At 39.9% G+C, this 15,202-nt stretch overlaps 1 protein-coding gene across 1 annotated transcript in view; it reads left to right on the top strand.

Annotated features, from left to right (window-relative positions):
- Positions 1-13,755, top strand: part of RYBP (RING1 and YY1 binding protein) — an 85,637-nt gene extending 71,882 nt beyond the window's left edge. Inside the window, exons 3-5 of the mRNA XM_021069217.1 lie at positions 8,937-9,113; positions 9,208-9,306; positions 9,744-13,755. Of these exons, the coding sequence (XP_020924876.1) occupies positions 8,937-9,113; positions 9,208-9,306; positions 9,744-9,996 (529 nt within the window). The 3' untranslated portion in view covers positions 9,997-13,755. The remainder of the gene's footprint in view (positions 1-8,936; positions 9,114-9,207; positions 9,307-9,743) is intronic.

Here is a 15,202-nt window from a genome sequence, read left to right as displayed (position 1 = left end):
TGATCTATCATAAAGAATCTTGGGCTTCTGATAGAGTGAATAAATGGACAGGCATTTTCAGAATAATTAGATTCTTGAAATTGCTGATTCTTCAACCATAGTAGTTTGCCAAAGCAAGGCGGGAGTTAGGGCAGGTGGGCAGTGTTCAAAGCCGCAAGGGAAATGTGCCTTTTTTTATTAAATGGATAAATTTATTGTCTGATTCAGAGCCTTTGGGGTATTTTAATTGAAATTGAAGTTCTGTAAGTGGGTAAAACACATGCATGATAGTTTAGGAAGAGCTGGACATAAGAAAAGGAAATGATTTGTTACTACTCTTTGTTGCCTGAACTACAAGAAGATGGCTTTGTTTTGTTTCTCATTGTAGCAACTGAGCTGTAGAGAAGCGCATGCAAAATGATTTAAGATCTCATTTCCCTGAGCACACAATGGAAGAGGAAAGGGCTGTATGGGGACAGTATGGTTTGCTCATATTCCCCCAAAGTGCTATAAGTACACATATCAAAGCAATCCCGGAAGATAGCTTGTTTTTTACTCTCGCTTGTGTTCATGTGTGCTTGAATTCTGAAATTTTTTCTTTTCAAAATTTAAGGGTGTCCCTAGATAAGATGGGTTTCACTTTATGGAATCAATTCTTTGAAATAGTAGCAAATATATAGACAGATTTTCCTGATGCTATCATTGAAATTCTACAGCAGATTTTTGATTATAAGCTCTTTTGAAAAAACAACAATAAAATTATAACACAATTTTAAGAAGGCAATTTTTATTTAAAAAATATAATTTTGAGGAGATCCCTTGTGGCGCAGCAGGTTAGGGATCTGGCATTGTCACTGTGGTGGCCTAGGTCACTGTTATGGTATGGGTTCCATCTCTGGCCCAGGAATTAAATGAAACCAGGCCCCCTGTTATATACAATGTGTATAGTATTTCTGGTCAAATAGGGCTTTTTTTTTGTTATTGTTGGTTGATTGGCTTTAATTTGAGGCTTAAAACAACAAAAGTAATAAGCCCTGTGCTTTGAGTCTGATGTTTTTCACTTTATTGTGAATTGTTTATTTTACTGTTAATTGTTTATTTAAGATTTATTAATTGGGAAACGTAGGTAATTTTGGAGGACCCGGACTCTCAGCTCTGTATTGAAGAATTGACTTCCTACAATATGCTGAAAATTCTGCTCATTAAAAATACTAGCTATTTACAGTGTGTTGTATGGCACTTTAAAGGCATCATTAAACAATGTAAATCTGTGCGAAGTAGCTATTTCTCACTGATCAGCAATGGTTTTTTTTATTATTTTTTTTTCTCTTTTACAAATTTTATTTTTTTTAAGGCACATTCTCTTTTTTTCCTTTTATTACTCAAATTAATTTATCACATCTGTAGTTGTATGATGATCATAACAATCCAATTTCACAGGATTTCCATCCCACAACCCAAGCACATCCCCCCACTCCCCAAACTGTCTCCTCCAGAGACCACAAGTTTTTCACTGTCTGTGAATCAGCATCTGTTCTACCAAGAAGTTCAGTCTGTCCTTTTTTCAGATTCCACTTGTCAGTGAAAGCATTTGATGTTGGTGTCTCATTGTGTGGCTGACCTCACTTAGCATGATAATTTCTAGGTCTATGTTGCTAAAAGTGCTGGTATTTCGTTCTTTTTAATGGCTGAGTAATATTCCATTGTATATGTACCACCTCTTCTTTATCCACTCCTCTGTCGATGGACATTTTAGGTTGTTTCCATGTCTTGGCTATGGAAAATAGTGCTGCAGTGAACATCGGAGTAAATGTGTCTTTACAAGTTGTGGTTTTCTTTGGATAGATGCCTAGGAGTGGGATTGCTGGATCAAATGGTAGTTCTATTTTTAGTTTTTTAGTTTTTTTTTTTTTTTTTTAATTTTTATTTTTTTTACAGAATAAAACACATATATTTAAACGCAGTTACATTCACACAGATTATTATATCATGGATCTTAAGAAACAGATTAAGTGACTCCCTCTGGAGAAGTGGAATGGAAAATATGCTGAGACAAAATAGGAAATTTATTCTATACTTTATCCCATTTTTATGGCTTTCATCTTTACTATTTAGTATTATCTATTAATTTCTATTTTTCTTTAAATATTAGCATTCTATTAAAATTGTGTATATTTTGCAACTAAGATTTATAAAGAAGAAAGCCTTATATACCATTAAAATTTTATATAGCATAATAAAAAGAATAACTTAACTGGTAAGAATAACAAAAATAATACACCCTCTGAAAATAAGTAAAATATAAAATGCATAAATTTGTTAAAAAACAGTGTGACTATATAAATATGTCCTCACAATTTGTTATATCTTATTGATTCTTTAATATAGGCATTGCACCATTCTAGGTGATGTGATAAACAAGACATTATAGACCTTACATTGTACCATGGAGAGAAGTGGTTATTAATAATACAATTGTGGAACTATATTATTTAATTGTACAGTTGCATTATTTAGTTATAATTATCATAAATTCTTTGATGGAGAGGAAATCAGAATCAGATCTAAGGAGACTTAAGCATTCCAAGAATGATGTCAAATGACCCCTTCATGGTGGATTATGCACTTATTGACTATGAGATATATTTCTTCTCCACAGATTCCTTTTGTGTATCAATTGTAGATTTTTGGTTTGCAGTTATTCTGAAGTTTTGATATAAGAGTCTGTATATATATGAGAATGTTATAAGCTGTTCTCTTAATTGCAGGTTCATCTCCAGTGCTCTGCATTTGTACCCACCTCTTGTCATGATTTCTGATTTTGGTGGCATAATTATGCATGGATGATTTTGTGTCTTTACTGTGTATATTCCTTTACTGGTGAGCCTTGTCATTTGTGGAATTTTTGTTTCCTATTGCTGTGTTTTCTTTTCTGCCTAGAGAAGTTCCTTTAGTATTTGTTGTAAGGCTGGTTTAGTGGAGCTGAATTCTCTCAGCTTTTGCTTATCTGTGAAGGTTTTGCTTTCTCCTTCAAATCTGAATGAGAGCCTTGCTGGGTAGAGTAATCTTGGTTGGAGGTTTTTTGCTTTCATCACATTAAGTATATCATGCCACTCCCTTCTGGACTGCAGAGTTTCTGCTGACAAATCTGCCGATAACCTCATTGGGGTTCCTTTGTATGTTACTTGTATCTTTTCCCTAGCTGCTTTCAAGATTTTCTCTTTGTCTTTAATTTTGGTCAGTTTGATTAATATGTGTCTCGGTGTATTCCTCCTTGGGTTTATTTTACGTGGTACTCATTGTGCCTCCTGGATTTGAGTGAGTGGTTCCTTTCCCATGTTAGGGAAATTTTCGGCTATTATCTCTTGGAATATTTTTTCTGTCCCCTTCTCTCTCTCTTCTCCTTCTGACACCCCTATGATATGGATGTTAGTGCATTTCACATTGTCCCAGAATTCTCTGAGACTCTCTTCATTTGTTTTCAGTCTTTTTTCTCTTCTGTTCTGCATCCATAATTTCCACTTACCTGTCCTCCATCTCGCTTATTCATTCTTCTGCCTCCTCTATTCTGCTGTTGGTTGCTTCTAGTGAATTTTTTCTTTAAGTTATTGTATTTTGCATCTCTTCTTGTTTAAGTTTTATATCTTGTATCTCTTTGCTCAGTGTTTCCTGTAAGTTATCCATCTTTGCCTCCAGTTTATTTCCAATGTCTTGCATCATCTTCAGCATCAACAGTCTAAAGTCTTTTTCCTGGAGGCTGAGAATCTCCTCATCGCTTAGCTGATTTTCCAGGGTTTTTCCTTTCTCCCTCATCTGAGTTATAGTTCTCTGTCTTTTCATTTTTATAGGTTTTTGGTGTGGTGACCTTTTTATAGATAGTAGAGTTGTAGCCTCTCTTACTTCTGATGTCTGCCCCCCTTGTGGCCGAAGTCAGTATGGGGGCTTGCTGTAGGCTTCCTGATGGAAGGGGCTGATGCCTGCCCACTGGTAGGTGGAGCAGATTCTAATCCCTCTGGTGGGTGGGGTTTAGTCTCTGGATGGAATTAGGGCAGCTGTGTGCCTGAGGGGTCTTTAGGCAGCCTGTTTACTGAGGGATGGGGCTGTGATCCCACCTGGATTGTTGTTTGCCCTGGGGCTTCTCAGCACTGACTGACCAGGGGCCAGGTTTTCCCAAAATGGCCACCTCCAGAGAAAGGCGTAGCTGCTGAATATTCCCGAAAGCTTTGCTTCCAATGTCCCTCCCTCACAACAAGCCACATTCACCCCTGTTTTCCCAGGATGTCCTCCAAGAACTGTGGTCAGGTTTGACCCAGATTCCCTTGGAAATTTTCCTTTGCCCTGGGACTCAGTGCACGCAAAAGTCTGTGTGTGCCTTGTAAGAATGGGGTCTCCATTTCCCCCAGTCTTGTGGAGCTCCTTCACACAAGCCCCACTGGCCTTCAATGCCAGATGCTTCAGGGGCTCTTTCTCCCAGTGCCGGAACCCCGCATGTGAAGGTTTGATGTGGGGCTCAGAACTCTCACTCCTGTAGGTGAGTCTCTATGAACCAGTTAGTTTCCAGTCTGTGGAGCTTCCCACCTGGGAGGTATGGGGTTGTTTATATCGAGAAATCACCTCTCCTACCTCTTGATGTGGCCTTCTTTTTTTTCTGGAGTAGGATATCTTTTTGAAGGTTTCCGGTCCATTTGGGTGGAGATTGCTCAGCCTTTAGTTGTGAGTTTTGTTGTTTTTAGGAGAGAAGTTGAGCTCCAGTCCTTCTGTTCCGCCATCTTAATACGAAATCTCTATTTTTAGTTTTCTGAGGAATCTCCATACTGCTTTCCACAATGGTTGCACCAATTTACAATCCCACCAACAGTGTACTTTTTCTCCTCACCCTCTCCAGCACTTATTGTTTGTAGACTTTTTGATGATGGCCGTTCTGACTGGTGTAAGGTGGTACCTCATAGTGGTTTTGATTTGCATTTCTCTAATAATGAGTGATGTTGAACACCTTTTCATGTGTTTTTTGGCCATCTGTATGTCTTCTTTGGAGAACTGTCTGTTTAGATCTTCTGCCCATTTTTTGATGGGGTTTTTTGTTTTTTTGGTATGGAGCTGCAGAAGGTGTTTATAAATTTTGGAGATTAATCCCTTGTCAGTCGATTCACTTGCAAAGATTTTCTTCTTCTTTGGGGTGTCTTTTTGTTTTGTTTAGGGTTTCCTTTGCTGTGCAGACTCTTTGAAGTTTGATTAGGTCCCATTTGTTTATTTTTGCTTTTATTGTAAGAGGTGGATCTGAGAAGATGTCAGCAATGTTAAATATCATGATATGGATTCATTCCTTATGAGAAATGTTCCATAGGCCTTGGAAAATCTTCTTGTGGGTCACAGCCACTGCTCTGATTCAACCCCTAGCCTGGGAACTTATTTCCTTATGCTGCAGGTGCGGCCTTAAAAAAAAAAAATCCCAGTTTAGCCACTTACATAAACCTTAGAAAGTTTCTTAATCTCTCTGCTTTCAATCATCTTAGTTTGTAAAATGGAGTTTCTGCTCTAGAGAATGTGCTGCTAACTCTGGCTTTAAGGTGTGCTTGTCCTGTGATGGCTGACAAGTGCTTCTGCTGCCACTGCTTCCTGTAGCTGGGTGGGAGTGGGATGCAAGTGGCTCTTGGTGGAGGTGGCCATTCCATTCTTACACATGGTCAGAGTGCCTGGAAATGAGGAGGGGACAGGTGGCAGAAACTGCCACATTAGTTCTGACAGGGTGGCACCTTGACGGGGAGTGTGGTTGGGGTGGTGTCTTCCAGTGGTAGCTCTTCTCGTTTCTTCACCTTCTCCTCCAAAAGATACACATTTTCTTCAACAGTGTTATGCACGTTCTCAAAATGGATTAGATGCACTTCCTTGCCTCACCCCATTCCCTGACCCCTGTTGGGGAAACTAGTTTGAAAAACCACTCTAATAATTAAAATAATAAACGTTAAGGGTTTTTTGCAGGGGTCGGGTGAATGATTGTGGCAGAATCAGTAGCTCGTTACTGGAGAACATTGAGAATACAAAAACAACACAGGTGCATTTATCAGATACTCCATAGTTGGTAATAATCAAATCCCAAATAGCCTTGGGTCCTTTTCATTTGTGAGGTTTTCGTGTTGTTGACCAGTAGGCAGGAGGAACATCAGGGGCTGTTTGTGAGGTGCAGGTGACTTCTTTGCTCTCTACCCATCCCTAGCTCTTTGTTCTGCTGATAGTACCAGTTGCTTACCAAACCAGGCACCACTTTTCATATCTGCGGTCTCAGAATCTCTTCTCTGATTTCTCATTTCCATATTCTGCCCATAACCCCCTTGTACCTTGAATCCCTTCACCATCTCAGAAGAAAGTGTCCCTATTCCTTTCACAAGACTTTTCTTAATTGTGTTCTTTCTCTCCTCTGCCCTGTGGCTAACTAACCCTGTCCTGCCTGTCTTTGGTCTTTCTCCCTCTTTCAGTGTATGTCATGGTGTAAGCCTTCCCTTTCCTATGGAAATCTCCTCAAACCCTGCTAACCCCTTTCTCCATTGCCCGGGGCCATCCTTTACCTCAACACCACAATTTTCAGAGAAGGGTTCCTATTGGCCACCTCTCAGTTAGTCATCTGACATTCTTTGGTCTCTTAGTCTTTGTAGCCCCAATTGTATGCAGCCTGCTTACCTGAAAGTTGGCATTGACCTCCTGATTATCAAAGCTTAGATCCACTTCTCGGTCCTCATCCTATTTTGTCTTTCTCTGCAGTGTTTATTTATTCTTTATTCATCCAGTAGGTAATTCTATTGAGTTACCTGCCACTGTGCTGAATGCCATGGTGACAAGGATGATTCAGATGTGGTTGTGCCATTCAGTAGTAGACAGTTGATTAGCACTTACAATGCAGCATGGTAGTGACATTGTAGAACTTTGTAGGACACTCTGGAGACAGGGATTGAAGTCTTGGTGATGAGGCTGGAGGTTCTCTGGGGCAAACGTCTGGTATGCTGTTACTTGTCGCTCTTTTGAAAGTGATCTTAGACTAGTATCCAGGTATCCTCTCTTGTTGCTATCAGATTTCTGTACATTGAAGTACACATACCAACTTAATTGAAATACTCCTTCAAGATGTTGTTAAATAAAGTTTTAATTTTTTTTCTCAGTTTTAACTCTGGTTGAGCTATTTCATTTTGACACCTGAGTATTGGTTAGTGTGTGCAGTTTGTTTAACTCTGATTTAAACTGCTGAGTAATCCACGTAGACAGCTGATCTGTTTGTGTCCCCAGTGAGAAATGGGGACACGAGAAGTGTTTTGTAGCGGTGATTATTTTCTTTGTAAGACTTAAGAGATATCCTTCCTCTTTGAAGGAGTAGAATGTTACAGTGGCTGCTGCTGCCCCTTTGTTAAAACCTGTGAAAAGAGAAAGATACCTTTCACCTGAGGAGGCAAGGGCTTAGAGTAAGGTCTTTCCTCCCTTCCTTTCAGAGCACTTCAGATCTGTGTTTGAATCTCTCGCTCAGTGGCAGGTGAGGCTGCTTGTGGTCCAGACTGATTTGTCCATATCTGTGACTGGGTTTCATAGTATGTCACTTGTGACCCAGACCTGTTTTTGCTTAGAGGAAACTTGCACTGGGGTTGGTCTGCTTTTGCAAAGCTACGCTACTGTGGAACCAGCACTGAGACACTCAGAACAAACCCAGCGACTTGTGCGTAGGCTCACCTTCATCCAGTCGTGGATTAAGCAGCTGTCCCCTCCTCGTCCTCTATCTCTCCTCAGCTGCACGACACCCCCTTCCAAGAGGTACTCCCGGAACCTTGCTTAACTTAGGGGTCAGCATGTCATGTATCAGCAGCTTTTTCTTTGTTTTCTTGCAAAAAAATGACAAAATTGTGTAAGAAAGAAGCTGGTTTTGTTTCTCCCAGGCTTGTTTTTTTAATTTTTTCCATTTCTGTTCCTCCCCCATTGGCCTTCTCATTGATGAGCCAGACCTAGTTTGTCCAGTTATTTTTCTCTGGCCAGTGCTTCTATCCAGGAGTGAGAAGGGCTGTAGGATCTGAAGGGGATCTTACGTCATGGCAGACAGTTGCTTCATCTTTTTTATAACCCATTTAGATATTTGTTTCCTACTTTGTACTTGGAGAGTTTATTATATTGTAAATGTGAATCTAGATGTGAATGAATGTCTTTGAAAATTAATATTGTGCAGAAATAATGCATGGGCTTTTCTTTCTCCTTTTGCCATTGGAGTCTGAATGGTCATGAATTGTGAGAAGCGTTTAGCACCACTTAGAATTTGTAAACAATAGTGTTAAGAGCCAGTGTCAGTTGGAGATTGGCACAGACATAATGGTAGATGGCACAATGAATGTGTCACTTGTCTAAGATGTTTTTTATAGTGACTTTCAGTCTTCACCCCCTTGGGAGCTAGTATGAACCACCTTTTATTGGTTTATATGTGTTGTCCGTGCCAGTCACAGAGCTGCAGGGGAGCAGACCAAGTCAGAATAATTAGATTGAGGAGTGAATGTCACACTTCTAATTTCATTCTCTTTTCAGGGGATTACTAGTGTCCATTTAATAAAATGAGATTAACCCTCTGCAGCAGGAGTATTTGAAAGCTGTCAGTATAATCTTGACAGCTCAAAAGAAGTATAGTGTTCTCAGCACTTTTAGAAATATCATGTTTTATTGGCCAGAAGTCTTGACTGCACAGGGAAATGGATGTGTGAGCATGTGTGTATATGCCATTAAAGGTAGATGTACAGAGAGGGGATTCGAAGGAGGAAGAAGTTTATGGATTTAGCCATACTATCAAGAAATAATAAAGTAGGAATAACACCATTTAATTTACTTTTCAGTTCCCAGATACCAGTAGTAAAATACCTAAGAAATTATGAGGCCAAAATTTTTTTTTAAAGAAATACTTAGACAGCAAATAATGACACATCTTTTCTTGAATGTTTTAGAAAACCTCGGATCAATTCTCAGCTGGTGGCACAGCAAGTGGCCCAACAGTACGCCACTCCACCACCCCCTAAAAAGGAGAAGAAGGAGAAAGTTGAAAAGCAAGATAAAGAGAAACCAGAGAAAGATAAGGAAATTAGTCCTAGTGTTACCAAGAAAAATACCAACAAGAAAACAAAGTAAGTTCTTGGGTAACTCAGAAGGTACTATATTATTTTGCAGGTGAATCAAAGATGCCTTTGAAGTGCCTCTTTTTTGTATCTCTCCTTTTAGACCAAAGTCTGATATTCTGAAAGATCCACCTAGTGAAGCAAACAGTATACAGTCAGCAAATGCCACAACAAAGACCAGTGAAACGAATCACACTTCAAGGTATTTCAAACTGGAGTGAAGTACTCCACTGCTGCCCTGATTCACCCAGTCATAATCAAGAGCCCAGGGTGCTTTTGTACCTTTGTGTTCGGAGGCTAAGAAGGGATAGAGTGAAGACCTAGGTGTGGGACTCTTAACCTTCAAAATGCACACACATGGATATGAGAGACTTTTATATCACTGAGGCCAAAACAGGAGAAAGATACATTAATCGTAATTTGGCAGTGGTCCAAAGCTTTGCTAACTGATGGTGGTTTCTATTCTTACTAAGCTCTGTCGGCAGATTTGGCCCTAAGTGTTGGTATACATGCTGGCAGTTTAGTAGAGTCATTGCCACGGAGTAATGAAGTCTGCATGTTTGTAGATGACGTTGGCAGAAGTCTTTTTAATCTGTAGCTGTGATTTAACAGGCTCTTCCCCTGTGGTGTTGCTTTCAGGCCCCGGCTGAAAAACGTGGACAGGAGCACTGCACAGCAGTTGGCAGTAACTGTGGGCAACGTCACCGTCATTATCACAGACTTTAAGGAAAAGACTCGCTCCTCCTCGACATCCTCATCCACAGTGACCTCCAGTGCAGGGTCAGAACAGCAGAACCAGAGCAGCTCGGGGTCGGAGAGCACAGACAAGGGCTCCTCCCGTTCCTCCACGCCAAAGGGCGACATGTCAGCAGTAAATGATGAATCTTTCTGAAATTGCACATGGAATTGTGAAAACTATGAATCAGGGTATGAAATTCACATTCTCCACCTGCCCATGCTGCTCGCATCCCTGGAGAATCTTCTGTGGACATCGACCTCTTAGTGATGCTGCCAGGATAATTTCTGCTTGCCATGGGCATCTGGCCACCAAGGAATTTCGCACCCTGACAATTACTCTTGACACTTTTATGTATTCCATTGTTTTATATGATTTTCCTAACAATCATTTATAATTGGATGTGCTCCTGAATCTACTTTTTATAAAAAAAAAAAAAATCTGCTGTGCACAATTTTCCATGTACATTACAACTGGTTTTTTGTTTTTGTTTCGTTGGGAGGGGGCGGGCTGGGGGGGGTACTTTTATTTATTGTGTTCACAAACTCCATCCTTTCAGCATATCCTTTTTAAGTTTAGTTCTTTCTTCCAGTTATACTATGTACTATCAGTTTTGATATAACTATATATATATAAATATAAAATTATATATAAAGGGTTATTTGAAACCAATCCATGGCAACGCTGGTGCTTGATACACTGTGAAGTGAATACAACATTGAACAGTTACAGATCTGGGACAGTCCCTTCTATGAAAGTGCTGAAATTAAGTTAAAATCAGTCTTACATGAAGTATGTTCCAACCCACACGGGAACTTGACTCTCTCATCTGTCTAAAGAATACTGGACGATATAAAAATATATATTTTTTAAACAATGTGATCTCAAATTCAAAGACTGCTCCAGATAGCCTGCATTTTTTGATGGAATAACTGACAAATCACAAGTGGTTTAGTTGGGAGGGCTTTGATCATTCATAAGTAACTAAACTAGCTCCAGAATGCCAAGTATTCGTGTAAATTACGGTTAACATGTTAACATTGCTGTTCTTACATAAGCATTCATGAAAATACGGTATTCTGTAACTCGAATTCCATCCATTTTCCAGACCTCTACTCATGTCTGAGGTAAATCTATAAATTTTCTCTTAGTTTTAGGATTAAAACTGTCTAAGCTGTATTTTTGGTCCATACAAGAAGCAAATCCCTGTTTCCACTTTGCACGTGACAGGGCAGCAGCTGTGTTTCGTTGAATTGAAATTGTTTGCCTCACGTCCCCTCGTTTCCCTTACCCTACCCATTCAGTTATGGGAATTCTTTTTCTTTCTTAAAATCTAGTCTTGTTTGCTTGACTGAACAGAGGTTATCAGCTGCACATCCAGTCCTGACATGGAGCTTTTCGGTGGTGTTGGGAGAAGGTTCTCAGTCCCCTGCTGTGGGAAGGAACTCAGTGGTGAATGGGTGAAGCGAAGCGCCGGCAGCCAGAATTGCAGGGACAGCTCCTACTTCCTGCAAGCCTGTGATCTTTTTCATCCTCAACATAAAGACAGCTTGAGTAAACTCTCTTTGAAAAAAGATTCTTACCACTCTTTTTTTGAACTGTCCTGCAAAAACAAAATATGAGGGGGGAAAAAAAAAAAACCACTGACAAGACTCCACCCCTCCTCTTTTTTAAAATGTTTTGTTTTATTTGGATTGAGGGTCTGTCTGCTTTTCAACTCTTAACATTCATATCCACAGAGCTCATAGACTTCAGAGTCACTTCAAGCATGGGAACTTGATGTCACCTTCCTTTATTTGACCATACTTTAGGGACTTCTGGGAGGGCAGCAGATTGATAATGAAACACCACATTTTGGTGTGAAAACCCTGGTTTGCTTAAGAATAGAAGTAATTTCTGTCTGTGGAGGCAACAAGTAAAAAGAAAAATTAACAGCTTGATTTGAGTAGCCAACAGGAAAGGCTCCTTTCACATTTACATTAAAACTATTCTGTAGTTACTAATGTACCATCATTTAAATTCTCAAAGGTATAGAAGATAAAGCAGTGCCATTTGTTGCTGTGGTCTATTCTCAAATGCATGGACAATGTCCCCCCCTTTTTAAAATAACTGCTTGTATCTGGGATGCAAGCTATACTTACCTTTTTAAATACATTTTTAAAGTATTTATTAATGAACCAAAGGAAATCCGATGCTTTCTATAAGCATCAGAATATATAATACATAGTGATTTGACTATGAATTTTAAATCCACATTTTAATATTAGTGGGGTATTGCAAAGACATTCCTTCTAAAGTTTTAATATTCCTTTAATAAGGGTCTCAGGGAGGGTAAATTAGCCATATTTATTTTCCAGAGATGTAAGGAATTGCTAAGTTTTTTAATTAACTTTTTAAAAGAAATTTAAATGCCACCAAACTCATGTGGGTTGCACTGCTTTTGGAACCAATAAGTGTTGGTATGCACTTTGTTCAGAAACACTGTGTACTTTTTTCAAAATTAGTTTCATGTAAAGTGATTGGACCCCTAGATTAGTGGAAAAAGCTGATTAACCAGCTACTCAGAGGCTGCTAATTAATTCATTGCCAATGTCTTGGTTTTTTAGTTTTGCCTCCGTGATAATAAAAGAGTGGAGAGGGGTGAAGTGAGGGAGGTTGCTGATTTGGTAGAAACTGCAGCCCACAGAGGGACTGCTCTCGCCAATGCGGTGTCATCGGGCCCGCCCTTTAGCTGCTGTTGTGTATTCTGTTACGGTAGTGAGGTGGTGTAGGTACTTTAGACTTTTAATTTCCGAAGTTGATGACATCCCTCAGGCATGTATTCTGGAAATGGAATTCCTGTAACTTCCTGCATTTGCAGTTTGCCCTACAATTAGTAGGCAGCATGTAAAACACTAGTGTAGATGATAAAGATATATATTCAAAGAGGACCAGAAATACTTGGTATTCAGCGGCACAGTAAGCAGGTTATAAAAACGAAACAAAAGCACAGTGTTAACGCTTGCAAGTTTCCATTTGTTTTAATACTACGCAATCTTCCACATTCAGGCGTGTGCATGTGCACACGCACACAAAGACCTTAATTGACCTGCTCTGCTTGAGTCATGAAGTTCAAAAAAAAAAAAAGTAAAGACATCTTGACACCCACAAAATAATTGAAAAATTTCAGTTTCAATCGGGATATTTAAAACATTGGCAGAAGCTTCTGTGAGTTTAGTTCCACTAAGATGTTTCACCTGCCTTATCAAGACCATTCTCAGTCTACTTTTTTAAGCTACCGTATCTTAAATTATTGAAAATTTATTAATTGCTGAATATATAATAACCTTTGCTTGTATGTAACCGAAAATGGTTTAAGAGCCAACATTTAGAGTATGACAATGGAGCTGAACAGTTTTTAATGCGCAAGCAGTTCTGTTCTTGTGTATGACTTGTAACCTTAATTTACTGTGTAAAGATGGTTACATTATTTCCTTAGCTTTGTTTGTTGGAGACAAATAGAGAATGCTTGTTAAGTATGTCAAAACATAATCTTGTGAATTTTTTGTTACTGTATTATACGAGCTATATTTTTCATTTGCCCAGAAAGACAGCTTGTATAACGCTTTTGGAAGTTTCTGCTCTGTAATGTCTTTAGAGCTGACAGTCTGTTAGGTTTGTTTTTTTCTTCATGCTAAAGTGTCAGTTGGTGGTTTTGTGAACTGGTCAGAAATTCACAGGTCTTAAATGTTTGGGGGAAATTTATATTGGACACTGCTCTTTGTCTAGCAAATAAAAGATGTTAATATATTCCTGTTACTGGCATGTGCACGACTATGTTATTAGAAGCCACTTTATCGTTTTCCTGCTTTAAATAGAAATGTCTATTTATGAATTCTGCTTGTAGTTTTTTCACAAATAAAATAGTAAAATTTACATTGAAATCTTTATTTTTGTCTGTGTAGATTTCCCGTAGGAACATAGTTACATTCTGTACTCAGGTTTTGCACTTGTGTAATATTTCCAGAGAAGACAAGGTTAAGAACTTGAGTTTGTCATATGCTGGAGTTGATTCGTGTGTCAGTACACCACTCAGAGCAGCAGCAGAAAATATAATTAAAAGAACGGCTGAATTTTGGAAATGAGCTGATACCTCTAAACATGTCCTTTGAGATAGGTTGCAGTGATTTAAAGAAGGAGATGGTGGCTAACGGTTAATTCAGTGTACAGCTGAGAACCCTCAAAAGACAACTCATTTCTGGCCAAGTGCAGTTAGGTAGATTGTGACTCTGATGTAAAGGAAAATGAATGTCGAAAGCCACATAGAACCAGCTTACTGCCTCATGCTGGGGAGACTGCTGCCCGGGCAGCCACTCTAACCTTCTAGAGAATATGGAAACCACTTCAGACAACTTCTAAGATTCATCCCTGATGACTCTTCTCTGTCCTGGCTCTGCACTTCAACTGAGGACTGAGAGGAAGAGAGTGTAACTGTGACAGGACCCTAGTTTGAAACTGGGTTTGTCCTGGTAAAAGAAAACCTAGTGACCTTCTTTTTTGTTCTTATTTTCGCTACTGAGATATCACCCAGGTCTGGCTCCTTAGGAGTCTTGGAAAGGATCTGGAAGGACTGGAGAGCAGAGACCAGATGGTGTGTCTGAGGTTTCCCAGGGCCCTCAGGTAGGCCATGGGCTGTACCCCGACCTCTTAGCTTTCCTTGGTACCTGCAGGGTCCTTTTTGAGGGTTCCCACTGCTGGTGGCACTGTCAACACCTTTGGGGAGGATGGGGGCTCCCCACACCAGATGGAGGCCTTACAGCAAGAGCCTGACCCCTATGTGAAAGCACAAGGATGTCTTTTAGGAAGAGTGGATTCTTTCAGTTGTGAAGATGAGAAGGGAGTTGAAGGCTTCTTTTTGAGCTAAATCCCAGCACTGACACCACATGTCCAGACACTTACTGAGGAATACCGTGCTTGATATGGGACACCATGGTGGTGAGAAGCTCTTGCTGAATTCATCTTGGTTAAGGGTGGGATGATGTCTGCAGCTGGAAAGTGCCCAGGCTGGGCTCTGCTTCCACAGTCCCATGACAAGGAAGCTGGCAAGCCTCTGCCAGGGTCATTGAGAGGATGAAGGCTGTCAGGGAGGCCCTGCGACTTTGATCCCCGTGCTCCCAGCAGTTCTGAAGAGCTCCTCTGAAACCTTAACATCATAGAAAAGCAAGCTTCAGAACCATCCTCATATTAGGATTAAAAACATGATCAAGGCCTTGCTTGCTAATAATCAAGAAAAGCCAGGTTCACATCTGGCTGCCTTAATGCTGTTTGTAAGGAAAAACAGTCTTCCTGGCAGCATTGGCCCTGCTAAATGGAGGAGAAATGG

This window comes from Sus scrofa, chromosome 13, assembly GCF_000003025.6.
Source record: "Sus scrofa isolate TJ Tabasco breed Duroc chromosome 13, Sscrofa11.1, whole genome shotgun sequence".
Taxonomy (NCBI): domain Eukaryota; kingdom Metazoa; phylum Chordata; class Mammalia; order Artiodactyla; family Suidae; genus Sus; species Sus scrofa.
Note: the sequence above shows the minus strand (reverse complement) of the source record. Positions and strands in the feature narration are given on the sequence as shown.